The 20,596-nt window shown below is 56.5% G+C and overlaps 2 protein-coding genes across 3 annotated transcripts; one reads left to right on the top strand and one right to left on the bottom strand.

The window, feature by feature from the left end:
* The first annotated feature begins 6,860 nt into the window (after positions 1-6,860).
* On the top strand, positions 6,861-11,580 carry TEX261 (testis expressed 261). 2 transcript variants are annotated; one of them, XM_041755667.1, is made up of 6 exons: positions 6,861-7,041; positions 7,473-7,552; positions 8,523-8,676; positions 9,884-9,951; positions 10,709-10,811; positions 10,953-11,580. In XM_041755667.1, the coding sequence occupies exons 1-6, from the start codon at positions 6,972-6,974 to the stop codon at positions 11,066-11,068; spliced, it is 591 nt and encodes a 196-aa protein (XP_041611601.1). In that variant the 5' UTR covers positions 6,861-6,971; the 3' UTR covers positions 11,069-11,580. The 2 variants fall into 2 exon arrangements, with proteins under 2 accessions (XP_041611601.1, XP_041611602.1); XM_041755668.1 differs by lacking the exons at positions 6,861-7,041; positions 7,473-7,552 and adding an exon at positions 7,572-7,963.
* Positions 11,581-13,582: 2,002 nt separating this feature from the next.
* On the bottom strand, positions 13,583-20,487 carry ANKRD53 (ankyrin repeat domain 53). Its single transcript, XM_041755666.1, has 6 exons — positions 20,058-20,487; positions 19,645-19,852; positions 19,110-19,309; positions 17,584-17,748; positions 17,043-17,163; positions 13,583-14,938 (listed from the first exon to the last, which is right to left on the bottom strand). The coding sequence occupies exons 1-6, from the start codon at positions 20,120-20,122 to the stop codon at positions 14,228-14,230; spliced, it is 1,470 nt and encodes a 489-aa protein (XP_041611600.1). The 5' UTR covers positions 20,123-20,487; the 3' UTR covers positions 13,583-14,227.
* Positions 20,488-20,596: the final 109 nt, after the last annotated feature.

Here is a 20,596-nt window from a genome sequence, read left to right as displayed (position 1 = left end):
GTGCTCCCCTGGCACTGGTTAGCCGCACATGGTATTCTGTTAGATAGTATCCCAGTGGTTAAGCATGTGGGTGGCTAGAGTCAGGAAGACTAGGGAGTGGGGTTACCAACTCATCCCAGTTTGCCGAGGACTTTCCTGGTTAGCACTGAAAATCCCATGTCCGGGGTATACGAGCAGGGTTGGTCACACAGCCTGCGGCTTACCAGCAGTGTGAACTTGATCAATTTATTAATTAATTTTTCTGTGCCTCAGTTTCCTCCCCTGTAAGATGGGTCTAAAAATAATACCTACTTTATAGAATTTTTGTGACGGTTAAACAAAAAGTTCACGTGAAGGACCAGTGCCTGGCACAGAGACATGTTCAACAGCATTAACAGAGGCTAATATTTCCCCTGCTTTGCGAAGTGGGTGGTAGAACTAGCCACCTCCTGGTCCTGAAATATCTTAGTCTGATGATAAATTAATCTCTTTCTCTTTTTCCCCCCATTGCCCCCCAGGAGGGGAACTAGTCTGTCAGAGAGAGCAGTCTCTTTTTGTCTGATCAGCAATTCCTGTCACGGGAGACAACTCAGAGCTGCTTGAATAAAGACAGAGAGACATCCCAGCCACGAATCTAATGATCTGTGTTATGCTAAAGCCAGAAGCAAACATGAATGGGTGTCATGGCTGCTGGGGCTGCCTCCTCTCCTTGGAAGGGAGCTCCCAGCCCTGGCTGGACTTCCATTAGCAGGCTGCTTCCCCACAACCCTGCTCAGGGGCTCTGCTGTGTGCGTGTGTGAGAGAGAGAGAGACACACGGAGACAGAGACAGAGACAGCGAGGTCAGCAAGTGTCTCATGTGATGTGTGCAAAGTCCCAGATTGCTACCCTTCCCCCACTTTGTTCCTGTTATTCCCCAACCTCCTCCCCCTCCTCCCCATCCACCCGCACCTCCACCCCCTATGGCCCTCACAGACTCAGTAGCTTAATGCGAGGCAATTAATAGAGTCCTTTGAGGAATTGTCATTAGAAAGCTCTTTAACTCTGCCACTTGAGTTGGGGCCCCAGGCATGTGACAGGGGTGCCAGGAGCACTGGGGCAGCTGCTTGGGCTGTGGGAGGCAGAGGCAGAGCAGAGAAACAAGGTCAGGAGGCCTAGGCTATGGGGACAAATAGATGATGTGAACATAGTAGTGGTCATTGTTTTTCATTGTCTGTGGTTTGTCTTTTACCAAATTTTGCTCTGGCTAAGCTGCAGCAAAGCCGAGACCAGAGAGGTGAGATGCCCAACAATAACGCTGCGGGCTACACGGATCATGGTAGGAGAAATTTCACTGGGATGTGGGCGCCCTACAGAGGGGTGGTCATGTGGTGACATCAGATGTGTCAGGGTAGAGTGGGGTGGGGCATAGCTGTGCTTCTTTGGGGCCAGGGGAGGTCATCGAAAGAGGCAAGAGCTCCGAGGGGTGGGGAGGAGAGGATGAAGAGGGAGGAGGGACCTGGGTCTGGGGCCTGCCTCTGTCTCTGACTTCCCCAGATCTCTCACACAACCATCTCTATTTATAGCCAAGCCAGCCGGGGCAGCAGACAGATGCTACCGATAAGGACTTAGTCTCCCTGAGTTTGTAGTGTGTGTGTGCACGCCCCCTCGCCCCCCCCCCCCAACTCTCCCACCTGCCCTCCCCGCCCACACTGGCCTGGCCTCCCCTGCAAGAGGCCTCTGAGTGGCTTTGGTGTTCTGCAGCGCCGCTGGCCGCCACTACAGTGTAGCAGCGCCCCCCACCCCGCCCCAGGAGTTGATCCGTGCACTCCCCAGCCCTCTGCCCTTCCCACCCCGGGGGTGTGCAGGCCCCAGCTGCTGGGACCACAGAACCAGTTAAATTCCTGTCCCTGGCCTCGGGGCTTCGTGAAGGTGTAAATCTATGAGAGTGTGAGAAGGGCAATTAGTGCAAATGCAGGCGGGGACCAGAGGTGACCTGAATCCTAGGTGTGTGTTCCTTAGCTCCATCAGCATAAAGGTGGAGGGAGAAGAGGAAGAGCCAGAGGCTTCCGGGGAGAACCCCTCTCACTACAAAGGCAGGTGGCTTTTCAGAGACCGGGAGAAACCACGTGGCTCTGGAGCCAGACTGCCCAGAATCAACCCAGGCTTTTCCAAGGGCTCAATTTCTTACCTGTGAAGTGGGCCTAATAATGGCCCTGTCTCTGTGCCAGGTACGAACATTATGAGTTTATTTTTTTTAAGAGTTCTTTTTTAAAATTTTTATTTATTTATGATAGTCACACAGGCAGAGACATAGGCAAGGGAGAAGCAGGCTCCATGCACCGGGAGCCCGACGTGGGTTTCGATCTGGGTCTCCAGGATCGCGCCCTGGGCCAAAGGCAGGCGCCAAACCACTGCGCCACCCAGGGATCCCCATTATGAGTTTATACGTACAAATCACATACAACAGCATCTGGCACAGACTCAGAACACTTGAGGGAGAGATCCATATGACGGTGAAAGAGCTAGCTTCTCCTAGAACATCCTCATGACACGTACAGGAATTGGGCCCCACACGTGCCAGCATCATGTGGTAACACATGAGTGTGTGAATGAGTAAAAGTCAAAGGATTATGTGTAACGTGGAAATAAGTGTATATACTTACTGTCAATATGTAAACCAACCAACTTCTGAATCTATAAGCCCTTTCGCTCTTGAGCCCCTTGGATTGAGGGTGGAGAGTCCTCCTGCTCGCTCCAACCCTCCTTCCAGGGAGCCTAGGTTTGCTCTCTCCTGCGACAGCCCTGCCTCAGCACGGGTCCCAAAGAGCTTCCCTGAGCCCTGTCCAGCCCTGTTGGGTCAGCTGGAGCAGATGGGAGCCAGTGTCTCCGGCCTGCTTCCCGTTGCTCTCAGGAAACCATGGCTTCTCCTGCATGCTGTGGGAGGAAATGCCAGTGCTCGGCCTTGGTTCCTGGGCCGGCTTTTGCCCTAAGACAGTAGGGAAGTGAAAGTGCCCAGCCCTGCAGCAGTAACCCTGCATCGGGTCATCTCAATGCACTTAACCATTTTTGGCCTTCAAGTTTCTCTTATCTACAGTTCTGGGAGGAATGGGGGAATACTTTCCTATTCTTCTCCCTCCCTGGGAGGACAATGTTTAGGAAAAAAATAAGAACAATTGAGATTTTCCTGTGCCTCTATTCACTGATGCATCTGTGTCTCAAATACAAACTCCTGGGTGACCAGGTCGCAAGATCCGAGGTTAGCCAACTTACCTGTAAGGCCCTACACAGTGGCTTTTCTCACAAAGGGATGAGGTAATAACAAGAAATTTGATCCATTCCAGCAAACCCAGCATACTATGACCATTTTAATTTTAAACTTAATTTATGAATGGGTAATATGTTTACATATATTTACATAGTTCATTGTGTTATAAATAATAAAAGGCATACAGTGGAAAGGCTCTCTCTTACTCTTGAACCTCACCCTCACTTCCTAGGAAGCAAACAACGTGACCATTTTATAATGTATCCTTCCGGAGATATTCTATATAAAAAATACCTCTATAAAGAATACCTAGTTCTTTCTCCCCAGCCTTTTACTTTTTTTTTTTCAAAAGAGGGATCCTTTGGGGTACATAAAGAACATCCTCACTTTTGTGTGTTTGTTTTTATTCTTTTTAAAAATTAAAGTAGCGTTGGGCAGCCCAGGTGGCTCAGCGGTTTAGTGCCGCCTTCGGCCCAGGGCATGATCCTGGAGTCCCAGGATTGAGTCCCGCGTCGGGCTCCCTGCGTGGAGCCTGCTTCTCCCTCCCCCTGTGTCTGTGCCTCTCTCTCTCTCTCTCTGTCTCTAATGAATAAATTAATAAAATCTTTTTTAAAAAATAAAAATACAGTAGGGTCGACACAATGCTACATCAGTTTCAGGTGTGCAACACGGTGATTCAGCCAGTCTATATGTTATGCTGTGCTCACCACAAGTGTAGCTGCCATCTGTCACCACACGCTATTACAGTATCATTGACTATATTCCCTGTGCTGTACCTCTTATCCCCACGACTTATTCTGTCCTCATTTGTTTTTACGGCCCCGCTCTATGATGTACCAAAAGGCACTTATCGAGTTTCCTATTAGTCTATTAGTAAACGTTTAGGTTGTTTTCAATGTCTCCCAGGGCTTGCAATGAAAAGGCTTGTAGATAAGCACTCAGGCCTTGAAACTCCCGCTGCTCCTTACACATATTCCTCAGGAATTCTTAAGCTGGGGTTTAGGATCCCTTTGGAGTCAGCAGACATAGAATTCAGGGAGATAAACTCCAGAATCCTGGAAAACTAGAAGGAAAAATATTTTCCATCTTTATGTACCCAAACCTCTAACTGAAGCTGAACATTTCCCTCCATTGTGAGTAGAGGCAACAAACTGATAGCACTTGTTAGCAATATCTGGAACTCTCTCACATGGTTGATGGTATTTTGAAATATTGGGACACCTGGGTGGTTCAGTGGTTGAGCATCTGCCTTTGGCTCAAGGTGTGATCCCGGGATCCTGGGATCCAATGCTGCATGGGGCTCCCGGCAGGGAGCCTGCTTCTCCCCTGCCTGTGTCTCTGCCTGTCTCTGTGTCTCTCGTGAATTAAAAAAGAAATATCATTTACACTCATTCATAATTTGCCATTGTAGTAGGAAAGGAAAACGTTTCTCTACTCACAATCCTTCTGACACGAAATCTGTGCGCTTTCCCCCTCACATCAACCAGTTATCCAGCACTCTGTACATCAGTGTGGTGTTCCGTAATTTTATTCCATTTTGATACTAACTACCTGGAGTTAGTGTGAGACTCCCCAGGTTTAAGGGCTCAGTTCCACAAGACTGCCCTCATTTCAGATGCTGTTATGGTCATGGGTCACCAGGGTGCCTATGCTTCCGTCCCACTTGGCTACAAAGTGGGAGGTTCCCAAGGTTGGGGGCTCCTCAGGTTGGATAATTTGCTAGATAAAACTTGGAAATAACTCAAAAAGAATTGGCTGACAAAACTTGGGAATACTTACACTTATCAGTTTATTACGAAGGATATCATAAAGGCGCAGTTTTAAAGGCACAGAAGGGAGGGGTCTGGAAGCGCCTCGAGCTCAGGAGCTTCTGTCCCTGTGGAGCTGGGGTGTGCCACCCTCCAAGCATGTGCATGCATTCCCAACCTCTGAACCCTAGAGTTTATGGATTTCTATGGAGATTTCATCACACGGTCATGATTGATTATTAACTCAATCTCCAGTCCCTCTCCCTTCTGTGGAGGATGGAGGATGGGACTGAAATTTCCCAGCTTCTAATCATGGGTTGGTCTTTCTGGTGACCAGCCCCCATCCTGATCCATCCAGGACCCCATCCACAGTCCCCTCGTTAGATCAAAGATGCTCCTCTCACCCTGGAAATTCCAAGGGATGTAGGAGCCCTGCGTGAGACGCTCCCATCACCGCCACTACTCAGGGAAATACAAGGTTTTTCGTGTCAGGAATAGGAGCAGACGCCAAACATATATATTTCTTATGACATCACTGAAAGTTAGTAGATTTTCCATTAGACCTGGTTAGGCTACGCATTAATAAAGAAACGTATTGCTGTATCACACATTTGGCTTTCTAAAAAAATATTTTGATATCTGTATTTCAGCCTCATTTCTTTGTCGTAATCTTATGTATTTTTTATTGTGGTAAATATACATAATACATAAGTATATATGTTCATATATATATAATACATAATTGACCGCTTTATCCGCTTTAAGTGTGCAGTCCGGTAGCGCTATTCGCAGCGCCGGGCAGTGATCTGCACCGTCCACCTCCGAGGCTCTTTCATCTTCCCTCACTGGGACTGATGCCATGAAGAGTCACCCCCACGACTCTGCTCCTCCTGTGGCTCCCGGCTTCCCGCCTAGGAGTTGGGGGCTCTAGATGCCCCAGACAAGTGCCGTCCGACGGTGTCTGCCCTTGGTGTCCGGCCTGCCTCACCTACCACGTCGTGAATGTTCATCCTGATGTGACGCGCCGTAGTTTCGCGCGTTTCTAAGGTTGGACGGTTCCGCGTCGTGTGCGTGAACGCCTTTGGCTCCCCGGCCACCTGCCGCGGCTCGGTTCCGGGGCTGCACCCTGCGCCGGCTGCGGCGGCTGCGCCTGCGGGGACTCTCCGCTCCGTCTTGAGGGTCGTGTGTCCACTTCCACGCGTGTGACGAGGACCCCGGGGGAGCGGCGAGCGGCCCGTAGGCGCCCCTACTGCGCACGCGGGCGCGGCCCCTGGAAGGGCTCCCCGCGGTCCCGCCCCCGCCCCCGGGCGCCCCCGGGTCCTGGCGCCCCCGCCCCAGGACGACTGACCGCGGCCCGGTCGCCAGAGCGCGGCGCAGCCCCAGCCCCGGAGCCGCCCGCCCTAGGGCGCAGCCGTGTCGGGGCGGGTCTCGGGGGCGCCGCGCACCCTTCCCGCGGGCGCAAGCGGGGCGGGTCCCCGGGGCACCTCCTCCCGCGGGCGCAGGCGGGGCGGGTCCCCGGGCGCCTCCTCCCGTGGGCGCACGTCGCGGCGGGTCCCCGGGGCGCGTCCTCCCGCGGGTGCAGGCGGGGCCGGTCCCCGGGCGCCTCCTCCCGTGGGCGCACCTCGCGGCGGGTCCCCGGGGCGCGTCCTCCCGCGGGTGCAGGCGGGGCCGGTCCCCGGGGCGCGTCCTCCCGCGGGCGCAGGCGGGGCCGGTCCCCGGGGCGCGTCCTCCCGCGGGCGCAGGCGGGGCGGGTCCCCGGGCGCCTCCTCTCGTGGGCGCACCTCGCGGCGGGTCCTCCGGGCCTGCGGGCGGCGCTCGTCGGGCTCGGGCCGGGGCGGGGCTGCAGCCGGGCCCCTCTCGGCGGCGCACGGCGGTCGGGGCGGTCGGGGCGGCGCGGGGCGGGGCGGGGACGCGGCGGCGGCGGCGGCGGCGGCGGCTCCGAGTCGGCGGGGCCGGAGCGCGCAGGCCGTCCCGGCGGCGGGGCGGGGCGGGGGCGCCATGTGGTTCATGTACGTGCTGAGCTGGCTGTCGCTCTGCGTCCAGGTGGCCTTCATCACTTTGGCCGTCGGTGAGAGCGCGCGACCCGGGGCGGGGGCCGGCACCTGGCGGGCGGGGGTCGCACCGCACCGGGGGGCGCCGGGGCCGCCGAGGGCCTCCCGCGGGAGCTCGGGGCCTGCCGGGGTCACGGCGGCGACTCGGGTGCCCCGCCCGACCCGCGCGCCGCCAACCGCCGCCGGGTCCCCGCGCTCGCTCCCGGCCACCGCCCGCTCAGGTCCCCGCTGAGCCCCCCGCCCCGCTCCCAGCGCCCTCGGCCCCTCCCGGTGCCGGGGAGCGGAGAGCGCCCGACCCGTCGCTGCCCCGACCCAGCCCTGCCCCAGGCGGGGGGACGCCACGTGGGACGAGCGGGTCGCGCCCGGGGAGGGCGGCCACGGGGCGGAGGGCGCGCCGCGGGGGGAGGGCGGCCCCCAGCGCCTCCCGCTCGCCTCTCCCCACCCTCAGCGGCCGGACTCTACTACCTGGCGGAGCTGATAGAGGAGTACACGGTGGCCACCAGCAGGATCATAAAGTACATGATCTGGGTAAGCGGCGGCCCCATCCCCACGGCCCCCCAGGGCCCCCGTAGTTGCCTGCCTCGGGGGAGGCGGATGGGAGACCTTGGCCCCGCTGCGGCTTCCCCAGGGGCCGGGCTGCCCGCAGGCCCGGCCTCGGCTCCTTAGGCTGCTGTGCACCTGCTGAGCGCTGAGCCCACGCTCTGTTGGCGGGACGTGGCTTGGCCTTTGCGTGCTGTTGTCCACGGCCTCTGGCCCTCGCTCCACGCGGAGCATTTACGGAACCTGAGGACGGTCCCGAGTAGCTGGGTGAGAGTACTGCTGCCCCCGGCGCCTCGTCCCCTGGCCTCGGCTCGTGGGAGGCTTCTGTTCCTGAAGACGCAGCCCTTGTCCCCGATGTCGAAGCTGCTAGATCCCTGCCAGCGGCAGGAAGAGGTGGCGGTGAGACCATCTGGATGGGAGAAGTCCAGTGCCTCTCAGGTCCCTGGTGTCCGCAGCCACTGGGCACGGCTCGGGGTACAGGCGTTTAGTGGTGACCAGACCAGAGCTCTCAGCTCCCCGTTCAGAGGCCTGGCCTGTGGGTTTCGCTAGAGCAGTTAGATCTTCGTTCTGCCAACGGCCGTTTGTTAAGCGCCAACAGCTCTCGGTCCTTCAGAACAGTGTTTGTTCAAGGTACAGGAGTCCTTATTGGGTTGTGCCACCAGTGCGGTGGGTCATGATGAGCGTTCTCAAAGGAAACAGGATAGAAAAGAGTAGAATTGAAATTGAACTTGGGTCTGTAAATGCCTCCGGGGTCGCTGTCAAAGATTTCTGAGCATTGAAAGATGTTGCTTGCCCTGTGGGAGTGGAGAGACAAGTTGGGGAGGTGAGATCTGGTGACTGTGAAACACGGAGAGCCTGAGGCATGACCCGAGTGTTGCCCGGAGTGGGCTGGGGTGTAGTGAGACCAAGAAGGCTGCCCTGGAAGAGGCTCCCTGTACCGTACCTCTGGTTGTTTCAGTTCTCCACAGCTGTGCTGATTGGCCTCTACGTTTTTGAGCGCTTCCCCACCTTCATGATTGGCGTGGGCCTCTTCACCAACCTCGTCTACTTTGGCCTCCTCCAGACCTTCCCTTTCATCATGCTGACCTCGCCGAACTTCATCCTTTCGTGTGGTGAGAGGGGGCACACGTGGGGAGGCAGCTGGAGTGCGTGCGTGTGCCCCGCTAGTCCGGGGCACTGTGGGGATACACAGAAAAGAGGCAAACCAGTCAGGTCCTCCAGGAGGCCAGGCTGATCGGAAATACGGCGCTGTCACACTTGAGGGGCCTAGAGTCTGCCTTGGCTCCGGTGACTGGTATTTGGGGCGACGGGGTGGTGGGGTTGGAAAACCCAGACAGGGAGGGCTTTCCCAGGGAGGTGAGTTTGAGAAGGGAGAAAAGGTGGGAGTTCAGACCCCTTCTGCATCTTACTGGGGGTGAACCCTCGCCACCCCACCCCACAGTAGCAGGCCCTCCTGTCATCCCCCAGCCTACTCTTTAAATGCCTAAGAGAGTTTTCCTGAAGATCTGTGGGCATCTTCCAGTTTCCCCTAGTGCTAGGAAGGAGAAACAAGACGTGGCATCGGGCTGGGAGGTGGATGTGCGGCTGCTTTGTTGTGGTGCCTGCCCCTCACCTCACTGTGGGAATAGGCAGGGATGCCCGAGTCTGAGCAGCCCAGCTCCAGGATCTGCAAGTTGTCTCTCTCCTCCATAAATGTGGCTGCGCTGTAAGGAGGTGGGCGTCAGTCCAGAGACACCAGTTCAGACTAGTGAGGAGCCCTACCCTGGGGCAGCGTGAGGAAGGACCTTCTCCCCCAGAATTTGGAGGAATCCTAAAACTGCGCCCCAAAGCCTCTAGCAGACTGCACCTTTTTATTCCTGAGGAGTGGGAGCCTCTTTATTTGAGGCCCTCTCCCAGCTGCCCCGTGCAGGGTGGACTCTCTTGGGAGTACGTCATCTTCACACCCATGACTTCTGTACCCACTGCCCATGGGAGGGCACCCTCAGGACTCACATCCACTTAAAAGTAGGTTAATTGTCACAATCCTTTGGGTTACATAACAAGGCTCATTGTGATACCACTCAGAGTTTTCTTACCTGCCTTCTAATTTTGCTCACAAATGCCTTCTGCGGAGGGCAGGGAGGAGCCAATCCTCCATTTTCACAGATGGAGAACTGAATTCTGGAGGGTAGTGTACATGGCTCGTAGCCATACTGTCAGTTGGGTGTGAAATCAGGACCAAGACTTGGGGCTCCCAACTCCCAGGGGCCTCCTGAATGTTAAAAGTCCAGCTTTATGTTATTCCCCCCCAAACTGACTGACTCTTCATTCCCTCAACAGGGCTAGTGGTGGTGAATCATTACCTAGCATTTCAGTTTTTTGCAGAGGAATATTATCCTTTCTCAGAGGTAAGAAGCGTTTGGTATGTCAAACTCAGCAAGGACAGAGGAAGTCAAGGGGACTCGCGTGATTTGCTTTGTGAGCTTAGCTGGGATCTGAAATAGTCTATTCAGGGGTAGCACATTTAGAGAAGATAGAGGAGTTTAGAAAGCAGCGTGCGTAAGGAGCAGAGGTCTCCTTGTCCGCAGTGGGGAGGACACTGCCCTCCCCCAGGGAGTCCTTCGGCTGTCCCAGGACCGCAGCTTAACACCCTGAGGTCAGGACAGGGCACTGGGGTGGCCTCGTCTGACGCAGACCTCATGGGGCTGGGCAGGTTGCAGCCCTGAAGCCCCAGCTCCTCCCAGCAGCCTGCCAAGCCTTTTTCCTCTCAGGGGCTCTCCTGGACCTGCTGCTCCAGGTCGCCACCCCCCCCCCCCCCCCCCGCCCCCGGCCCCGGGAAGAACAAGGTCACTTTTGGGAGGAATATGGGTCGGTCCTAGTTTTGCCCTCAATCAACTTCCTGTAGTTCAGATGAGTTCTTGTCCTAGTGAACGGGATTTGGGGATGGTGCTCACACTGGGTCACCCTCAGTCTCCACCTTTCCCCACTGAGCAGTCTCCATGTCTGAGGTCTCCCTGTCTGCTTCCGGGGGCCTGGGCTCCTTCAGAGATGAGGTGTGGGGCCATCTGTGCATCCTCCACCACGTCTGTAAGCTGCAGGACCACCACGTGGGGCCCACCCTCAGCACCTCCGGGGCACTCTCTTCTCAGTGTCTCTTGTTGCCAGGTCCTGGCCTATTTCACTTTCTGTCTGTGGATCATCCCATTTGCATTCTTTGTGTCACTGTCGGCTGGGGAAAACGTCCTGCCCTCCACCATGCAGCCAGGAGGTGAGAAGGCGTGGTGGGGGTCCCAGGTGGGGTGACATCGGCAAGGCCTGGGCCCTGTGAGGGACACGCCTGGGCTCCGGGTGGGTGAGCCGTGTTCACAGCCAGACGCGCATGCTCATCTCCCTGCCTGTGTCTCCACAGATGACGTGGTCTCCAATTACTTCACCAAAGGCAAGCGGGGCAAACGCTTAGGGATCCTGGTTGTCTTCTCCTTCATCAAAGAGGCCATTCTTCCCAGTCGTCAGAAGATATACTGAACCCCTTGGGGAGGGCATGTGGAGCCCCACAGGAGAGTCGGGCCCTGGGCCTGTGCGCTGGGCGGGGCCGTGAGCCTGGAAGGCACCTGCCCCCAGCCCCGGCCCTTGCTCCCTCGACTCTCCCTGAAGCCCTCGTCCCCGCCTTCCTCGAAGGGCTCAGCTTGGCTCAGATCTGACGCTGCTAGAGGCTGTGACCCCACAGGCCCCCGGGAGGATGCCAGAGCCTGCCTGGCCAGGAGGCCGGGGTCCACCTGGTTATGTGGAAGCTGAGCTCCCTAGGGCCCTCCTGCCCACCTCCGCGGTGGGCCGGGAGGTTGTGGCCCAGCCGGGGCAGGCAGGGCAGGGGCCGTGAAGCTGGAGAGCAGACAGGGCTGTTTCCTGGGCAGACGGCCGTGGGGAGGGGCCGTGGCTTGGCACTTCCAAGAGAAAGAGTTTTCGCTGTTGAACTGTGATTTCTGTCCTAGTGCTGACTGCCATTGAATAAAGATTCTAGGTGGCACTGTTTGCCTTAATACCTGAGAGTTCATCTCCCTGTCTTCCCGTTGACCTTCTGCCCTGGACTAGACTGGCTCTTCGGCTCCAGGGGCTCCTGTTCTGGGTTTGGGTCTTGCCCTCCCGGAGGGACCACTCTCACGGCCCGTCATGGGGAGCGGACAGAGCTCAAGGGCTGAGCCGCGTCAGGGGAGTTAGGGGCGGGGGCAGCCTTTCTTGTGCCCTTCCCTTTCCTTCCATCTTTTCTTTCCCCAAGGCTACCTGGCGGTGACACTGGGGGCAGAGAGGTACAGCTTGGGACTGGGTTGGCTTTTCAGAGCATCTGCTGTGCCCTATTTGTAAGCCCTCCCCTGGGGAAAAGGAGTGCTTTCTGGCTGAATTCTTTCTTGGGCCCGAGGAGAAACAAAACAGAAATCGGCTTCCAGGCAGCCTGGGTTACAGCCTCATCGAGGGGAGAAAGGGTTCGTCCTTCGTCCCTCTGAGCACACACAGGGCTGGCCCTACCTTCTGTGTGCTCTTGGCTCCTGGGGAGCTGCCCTCGGGCCAGATTCTGGCACAGACCAGCACTTGCTGACTTTGCACCCCAACTACAGTGCCTTGCAAGTACCCAGCAGTACACACTGGGGCAAAGCCCCCGTGAGAGCCGGTCCTAGCCACGTCCTGCACCTCCGAGCGGGGCTGGCAGGGGCGCAGATGGCCAGTGCGCGTGGGGTGCATTTAGGCTGAGGGAGGCCCCTGTGCTTGAAATTCTCTATATCCTGCCCCAAGTCCCACCGCAGCCCTTCATCTCCTTGACAGGCGCGTTTCCTGTTCTCTTAAAAATACCAGCCTTTCCCTTTCCCTGAGAGGAGTAGCTCGTTGTGGTTTTTTTCTTGGTGGGAATGAGATGGCCAGGCCTCCTTACCCGTGTCGACGGGGGAAGACAAGGTAGAGGACGCCGGAGGCCGACGTCCTCCTCCCTGCTGGGTCAGCAGCTGGCTCTGCTCTTCCTTGCTGTCTACTTTGTTCCTCACCCCGAAGCTAGGTCTTCTCTCCTAGGGGTTGCCAGGGGCCTCCTCGTGCTAAATCCAGCGGACCCTTTCCTATCTGCTGCTGGACCTCTGCAGCATCTAACAGGGCTCATCACCCCCAGCTTCTGGAATTGTGCTTTCCTGGCGCTCCTGTGGCTGGCCTTCCTCCTACCTCTGCTCTTCCCTTCAGTTTCCTGTGAAGCAGGCTTCCCCATTTGCCCCATGCACAGTGGGGTTTCTCAGGGTTCTGCTGTGGGCTCCCTGGAGGAGCCCATCCATGCTGATGGCTTCAGGGACTCACTCTTTGCAGCGGAATTGAGTTCACCTCCAGCCCCAGCATCCCTCCTGATCTTCTGAACCATAGTTCTGCTGCCTTTGGATGCACAGACAGCTCCCATGGCCCAGAGGACACTTGTTGCTGTCCTCTGCAAACCTGCCTCTTTTGGGTACCTGCCGGGGCCCCAAGACCCTTTGGGAGCCAGACCAGAAACCTGCTTTCTAGCCCTGCTTTCTCTTTCTGCCCCTCCCCCGGCCATCCGATCTCTCAAAACCGTTAAGTTTACCTTCCTAACATCTCTTGATTCAAGCCACACCCACTAGTCGTCAATTTACACCTGGATTATTGTGACAGCCTCCTTCTCCTCTGTTCCACAGCCAGAGTTGTCTAAAATGTATAGTTGATCAAGTCACTTCCTGGCCTACAACCTTCCATGGCTCCCTACTGCCCGCAGGATAAAGTCCAGACCCCTTAGCATGGCTTGCGAGACTTGTGATGTCTGGTTCCCGCTCGCCTCTCTGGCCTCATCACTTGCCACCTTGCACCCCGTGTCCCAGCCTCCTGTATTCCACGATGCCACTTTGATTCCCCTTTCTTTCGCTCACCTCGGGACCTTCTCTGTCACTTCTCTACTTAAAGTTTCACTTCCTCTGAGCTCTGTCCCCTCTCCCTGCAGCACACCACACAGATCGCTCTAGGCTTACTTACCTGCTTCCTGGTCTATCTCCCCACTAGACTGTAAGCTCCTTGAGGGCAGGGACTGTCCTTCAGTTTTTGTATCAACAATGCCTGGCTTGGTGCCTGGTACATAGAAAGCACTCAATAAATGTTTGTTTAATGAATGATTTGTAGTGGTGCGTGCTGGGGAAAGCAGGGGATCCAGGGTAGCTTCCTGGAGGAAGTGCAAGTGCTTTTTTAGTCTCAGATTGGAGCCACAGGTCCTCCCTCCCTGCCCCCGAGATGTGCTGCTTGTGCCTCTCTCAACGACAGAAACCTCGAAGGACTTAATCTGAACAAGAGGCAGAATTTTCCAGGGGTCCCTCCTCCTGGAAGGCTTGTGCCCGGTGGGCTGGGGGGGAGGAGAGGTGGTGGGGACACCAAAGTGTCACTTTTACAATGCCCGGGCCCAGGATAGAGACTGATGCCCACTGTCAGGCCTCTACCCTAACTTAAACCTGGGGAGCCCAATAAATGTCTTTGTGGAGAAGGGAGACCTGGGATCTAGGCTTTTGTTAAGAGAAGGGGCTCTGATCTTGGAGCTTGGGAGTGAGAAGTGGAAAGCCTGTGAGAACTTCTCTCCCGCTCGTCCATTCACAACACGAATCACCACACATCAGCCGTCTTTGGGCTGCCCCAGGTTGAGAGCCTACCAAAGTAAGTTTATGGGGGGCTTTTGAGGGAGGGCAGAGTGGGGAGCCCTTGATGGGTTCGCACAGCTGCCAGGAAGGCTTCATCAAATGTCTCGCGCAGGTTCATGGCCAGAGTGTCGGTCCAGAAGTTGTCCCCCAAGTGCCGCTTCTGGGGCACGTCCCTCATGCTGACGGAGCGAAAGCCCTGGGGCGCTCTCATCCTGTACGGCCGCGCTGAAGGGTACAGCTCTTGCACCATCACCTCGAAGGGCAGCTGGGGCACAGGTGCCACCCGGCTGCCGGCCACCGTGCACAGTTGTGCCCCACCGTGCCCGTCGGGCCTCACCTCCAGGAAGCTGCGGAAGTCGTGATCCGGGCTGGGGTCTGGGTGCACACCCAGACGGATGCCCTGTGGGTAGCCAATCTGGGCGGTGGGTGATCTGGCTGGGTTGTTGCTCACATTCCACGACTTGGGCCGCCTGACCGTGGGTTTCGTGTACGTGGGTGTGGGTGTCCCCACGGGCTGCAGCTGCAGCGCTGGTGTCTGCCGCAGGCGTGCCTCCGGGGAGGGGTAGAAGCTCTTGGGGGGCCCCTTGTGCTTGGGGGTCTTGGACACGGTGATCGCCTGGGGTAGGGCACCAGGCGCTGGCTTGGCATTGCGGATCAGGGACTGGCCTCGGAGCGGCTGCTTGCAACGGAGCCACTCCTTGAAGTCGGCTTCTCTCAGAATTTGGTGCTCTTTCTGCAACATCAGAGGGTACAAGACAGTCAGGGGCGGCTGCCCCTCCTCCCTGCTCCTGTGGAAGGGGGCTCTGTGGCTGTAGCCCTTGGAAACCTCAGGTGTCGCTGGCCAGATACAGTCTCGCCCTTGAAGGCCTCAGTCCGATGAGAGAAAACTCCCGCCTTATGGGAGCCGTCATTCTGACAGGGAGATAACTGTTGCCTGAAGGGAGCCCTTGGGCTGATGCGGCAGATAGAACCTCTCCCATCGGGAAGACCTCCAACCTGATACGACCTCCACCCTATGGAAAACCTCAAGTCTCATGGGGAAGACAAGCCTCCACCCCAAAGAAGTGCCCGTTCGGATAGTGGAGATCTGCCCTTCCCTGAGAGAATCTCTGGTTTGATGGGGGAGGAGAGACAAATCCTTGACTCTGGAAGAAGCAAGCAGAAAGGTTTGAAAGGCCTGGAACCGGAGGAGGCCAGTCTGGGTAGGCTTCTGGAAGTGGGGCACCATGTATGTTCAGGGATACAGCTGGCCGACTCTCGGCTGGGTGGTCGTGACTCCATCTACCTGTTTTGCCTCCACTAGAATTGAACCTTCAGCTTGTCACAGAACTGCCCCTTTTCCACCCCCTTGTTTCAGTGCCTTGCTCCCCAGACTGTCGCTAAGCCATCAGGTGGTATGGAGATTGACCCAGCTCGGGAGGTAGGCTCTGATTAGGCTAAGCCCATCATAATACTTCCATCAGCCTTGCCCCAGACCCAGGTCAGTCAGTACGTGGCTTTTTTAGCTCTAGGGATTGGAACGAGAATGGACATACGATCCAATTGAGGCCAATAAGAGATCAGGGGAGATGTGCAAGGGGCTTCTGGGAAAGTTGAGCCATGGGAATGGATGAGCTTTGCCTCCTCTGGATGCAAGGGACTCTGAGGACTGGGTGACATAATACAGGAGGGTGGGGCTGAGAAAACTGGAGAGAAACACAGCTGGAACCAAGCTGGAGTACTGGATTTTGCCAGCCCTGAAGCCCTCCCCACTTCTGGATCCATGCAGGATTCCCAGCATCTTTTCTCTGGGGTTTCTGGCTCTTGCATCCTATATAATTATACCTGCTTAAAATCCTTTAGGCACGCCCCCATACATCCCCAGCACAGGTCCATCAGAGGTGTGAGCCCCTGCCAAATCTGTCCATCTCCAATCTCCAACTCACGTCTATTCCCCTAGCTGTACGGACTTTCTCCTCTGCAGATACCACGCCCTCGTGCACCTTGATGCCTCCACAGGGCTGTCTGGTCCTGGTGCCTGGTCAGCTGTTCCCTTCTTCATATGGCCCTTCCTCCTCCGTGGGAATATAACCAATCTCCCATTCTAGACCCTAAGCTCCTTGAGTGAGGGGACTACATCTCATTTGTCTCTGGAGCCTCAGGGTCCAGCAGGTGCCTAGCAGACAGTAAGTGCTCTGTTTCTGTTGGAAAGGATGGATTTTTTAAAAAGACTTTATTTTTTTTTTAATTTTATTTATTTATTTATGATAGTCACACAGAGAGCGAGAGAGAGGCAGAGACACAGGCAGAGGGAGAAGCAGGCTCCATGCACCGGGAGCCTGACGTGGGATTCGATCCTGGGTCTCCAGGATCGCGCCCTGGGCCAAAGGCAGGCGCCAAACCGCTGCGCCACCCAGGGATCCCAAAGACTTTATTTTTAAGTAATCTCTACATCCAACATGGGGCTTGAATTCCCAACCTTGATCAAGAGTCACCTGCTCCACCGATTGAGCCAGCAAATGCCCCAAAGGTTGGATCTGTTTAACCAGTGTGAGTCCCAATGTAGGGAGGGCATGGGTCTCACCAGCGATTTTCCTCCTAATCCAGGAGGCAACGCACTAGGAGGGGTGCCATAGTTCTTGCTTACTTAAGCTGCTTTTGCTTTCTAATACAAAACAAGGTTTTTGACCTAAAGGATGGCTTTTAAGGGTGGAGTTTCAGAAGATGGAGAGAAGGAGGCTTTTTCTGGATGGGACTGCTACCAGCCACTCTTCTATCTGCACATGAGTCATGGCCTCTGGTGCTCAGCTGCTTGGATAGCAGTGGCTGCCCAGTGCCCCTTCCCAGCCCCCCCTTACCTGATATTCAGTCAGGTAGTCCTGTTCCATGAAGATCAGCTGGTCCTTGAGCCTCTTCAGTTTCTTCATCTCACAAGCAAAGTCCTTCTTGTCCCGTCTCCACATCGCATCCTTCAAGAACCTGGTGCCAGGGTGGGGGTATGTCATCCCCCAGTGACAACCTGGGCTAGGAAGACTGGCTGCCGCTGAGAGCCTGGATGAGGGTGGGAGGAGCCACCAGAGACACCATTTCCCACTGTCTAAGGCCCCTCTAACTACTATCCTGTGAGGTGAGAAAGGAACGTGTCTGACAGTGGGATCACCACCACCCTGCTGGGGATCCAAGGCCTCGGGGCAAGGAACGGCAGGGCTAAACCCAGAGGAGTGAGGCCCTGTGGAAAGCCTTGGGAATAATATCCTGGGCAGGGGTCTCCTCCGCACACTTATCGCCCAGCCCAGCCCAGCCCCTCCTGGTAGAGGCTCAGCCTTAGGTGAGGGCCCCAGGGGAAGGGCTAAGAAGAGGGAAGGGGTGGCAGGCTGTGGGTGGTTCTCACACCCTCACCGGGCACAGTCGCGGTGGTTCCATATTTTGCAGTAGTCGATGGGCTTGCAGCCCGTGGCATCTCGGGCATGGACATCGGCACCATTTTGCACCAGCACCTTCACACAGCTCAGCAGGCCTTGGAAGGCTGCCATGTGGAGGGGAGTAGAGCCATCGCGTGTCTGACTGTAGAGGGCCACACCAGCCGGGAAGAGGAAAGGAAGGACAAAGGCCATGTGCCTATCAAAGAGGTGGGCAAACCGGCTTCCAGGCCTGCTCTGCCACCGGCCCACTGGGTGACGCATGTCCCTTCTCTCTGAGCTTCAATCTCCTCAACTGTAGGACGGTCTGGACTAAATGAATGGTGGAAGCCTGGTTATATGGATACGCAACAGTTCAGATCTGCCGGGTTGGCTAGAGCTCAGAGGGCACTAACCCTTACTCTTGCTCTCCTGCCCCCGCTGCCCTGCCTGGCCATGTGTGAGCCATGGCTCACAAAGCCTGTGTGACCTGGGCCCTGCTGCATCCTCCTCACCCTCATCTTCTGACCTTGCCCACTCTTTGTATGATCTTAGCATGTGTTGTTCCCTCTGCCTGGGACTCTTTTCCCTGGTTTCTTGCATGGCTGGTTTGCTCAGTTTTCAGGCTGTAATTTAAATGTCCCTTCCTTAGAGGAGACTTCCCCTTCCAAAATAGATCCTCTACCCTATCACTTTTACTCATCACCTCGTTACCCTGTTATTTCCTGTGTCACTGCTTACTACAGTGTCATTTTGTTCACTTATTAGTTTGCTACTTCACTGTCTGCTCCTGCACCAGGATATCAGCTTCATGAGGGCAGGGTCCTCAACTCAGGCGTGGCGCTGAGCACACAGGGCAAGTGCAGTCTCCCCTATGCCATCCGTGCACTTTCCATGCGTTTCCTCAGTTATCACAATAGTCTCATGTCATCTTCCCACATTTCAGTTGAAGACCCTCAGGAAAGAGTACCCAAACTTTGCTGCAAATTAGAAACACCTTAGGGATCTTCTAGGCCTTCCAAAGCCCAGACCGCACCCCCGTACCAATTTCGACCTTTGATTGGATCACAGGCACTGGGACTTCGGTATTTCTGAAGCTCTACGGGGACTCCAGTGTACTGAGGCTAAGGGTTAAGTGCCTTGCCCAAGGTCTTGCTATTTGCTAGCAGATGCAAAGCTGGGATGTGAACGATGTCGTCCTCTCCTCATCTCCTTTTTTTTTTTTTTTTAATTTTTTTTGTTTATTTATTTATGATAGTCACACACAGAGAGAGAGAGAGGCAGAGACACAGGCAGAGGGAGAAGCAGGCTCCATGCACCGGGAGCCCGACGTGGGATTCGATCCCGGGTCTCCAGGATCACGCCCTGGGCCAAAGGCAGGCACCAAACCGCTGCGCCACCCAGGGATCCCCTCTCCTCATCTCCTTACTACACCACGTGGGCTCGCTGGCTGTGTTATGTAGGGCCCAGTCCTTGTCCCTATCTGCCTAGGCTCCAAAACACTTTGTGGACACAGGCTGGACTCACGTGTTGAGGGCCGCCCCTTGCTTAAGCAGATAGTGAATGCAGGGGAGGGTCATAGTCTTGTTGTCCCCGTGGATGACCAGGTGCAGGGGTGTCTGGCCATTGTTGGTGGGCAGGTCCACAGGAAAATTGTACTCCTCTACCAAGACCTGCAGGCACGCAAGCTTGCCACTCTGGGCTGCAAAGTGGATGGCAGTGAAGCCCTGTGGGGGCCAGAGGAGGGGAGGAGGAGACTGAGCAGGATTGGGGCCCCCGGGGTCCACAACCAAACCTACAGAGCAATTTCTTAGGGTTCCTGTCCCTCTTTCCTGTACCCCAAGAATCGCTCACACTCCTTTCCCACTCTCACATGTGCTCACCCTTGCTGGCTGCCCCTCAGTGGCCCTCCTACAGGAGCAAGGCAAATTAGGACTATCTAACGGAGAAAGGCTATCTATGGATGCCGCACAGGCACACCTTGGCCAGGGAACCACTATGTGAGGAACTTTCTGTGGATGCAGGGGACTTCAGTGCTTGCCCCCAAGCACCTGGGCCTTGCCTTGTCATCGGCTGGAATTTCCTCATGGTCCCGACTCAGACAGAAGCGCAACCATTCCAGGTTGCCCAGTGCGGCGGCAAACAACTCATAGTAGCCCCCAATGGCACTCTGGTCCCACGCATCGTCGGGGCGAGTGAGGGTGCAGGAATGGAGGGTGGGGAGTGGGGAGGCAGGCTGGCAAGCAGCGTCGGGGTCTGGGCGGCCCGCCCTGCAAAGGGGCTTACGTGAGGGTGAGGGCTGGCATGGAGCCCCAGGGCGGCTCTGGGGGCCAGGTCAGGGCTCCCTGGTCCACAGGGCAACGAGGGAGCCAGGCACCTGGGTACCCAGCCCAGTTCTCCGGGCTCCTCGCGCACCCAAGGGCCCCCACCCGCTCCAGGGAGGCCCTGCAGCCCAGCCACCTCATCCCAGCCCACCTGGGCTGCTTGGACGCTGAGTCACTCAGGGGGACTCTGGAGGAGACCTTCTCTGCTGGCTGCATGGCCACGCTTGTGTGTGTGTGTGTGTGGGAGGGCTGCTCCCCACCCTCCCCATGCCCCGCCCACGCCCCACCCACACCCAGGGGAACTCAGTGGGCAGGCGGCTCCTCTGGGCCCCTGCCTGCGCTGCTACCTGGGGGAGTAACCACGACTGCCCCTTGTGGAGGGGGGGAGGGGGGAGGGGGAGTGGGAGGAGGAGCAGGGGGGAGGGGCAGGGGGGAGGAGGGGGAGGAGGGGGAGGAGGGGGAGGGGGAGGAGGGAGGGAGGAGGGGGAGAGAGGGACAGGGGGAGGGACGGGTGCGGCTCCAGCAGCAGGGGCCTCCTGCACAGCATCCACCGCGCACACACACCAGAAGACACTTAGGTTTTGTTTCTGATTATAAAATTAGTAAGTGCTGATTGTAAAAACAGAGAAAAGGACGGTGAGGAAATTTTTAAAATCACAGTCCCACCACCCACAGACGTCATGGTCTATG

This window comes from Vulpes lagopus, chromosome 5 (genome assembly GCF_018345385.1).
Source record: "Vulpes lagopus strain Blue_001 chromosome 5, ASM1834538v1, whole genome shotgun sequence".
NCBI classification, from domain to species: domain Eukaryota; kingdom Metazoa; phylum Chordata; class Mammalia; order Carnivora; family Canidae; genus Vulpes; species Vulpes lagopus.
This window is presented reverse-complemented; position numbering and strand designations above follow the sequence as displayed.

What these genes read in the sequence shown, in the direction of transcription:
- TEX261 (XM_041755667.1), top strand. Translation starts at nt 6,972, where the DNA reads ATGTGGTTCATGTACGTGCTGAGCTGGCTGTCGCTCTGCGTCCAGGTG. An exon ending in CTTCATCACTTTGGCCGTCG is followed by an intron (nt 7,042 to 7,472) that starts GTGAGAGCGCGC and finishes CCCCACCCTCAG; the next exon opens with CGGCCGGACTCTACTACCTG. An exon ending in GAACTTCATCCTTTCGTGTG is followed by an intron (nt 8,677 to 9,883) that starts GTGAGAGGGGGC and finishes TTCCCTCAACAG; the next exon opens with GGCTAGTGGTGGTGAATCAT.
- ANKRD53 (XM_041755666.1), bottom strand. Translation starts at nt 20,122, where the DNA reads ATGCAGCCAGCAGAGAAGGTCTCCTCCAGAGTCCCCCTGAGTGACTCA. An exon ending in TCAGCGTCCAAGCAGCCCAG is followed by an intron (nt 19,853 to 20,057) that starts GTGGGCTGGGAT and finishes GCCCCTTTGCAG; the next exon opens with GGCGGGCCGCCCAGACCCCG. An exon ending in ACTACCTGACTGAATATCAG is followed by an intron (nt 14,939 to 17,042) that starts GTAAGGGGGGGC and finishes CTGATGTTGCAG; the next exon opens with AAAGAGCACCAAATTCTGAG.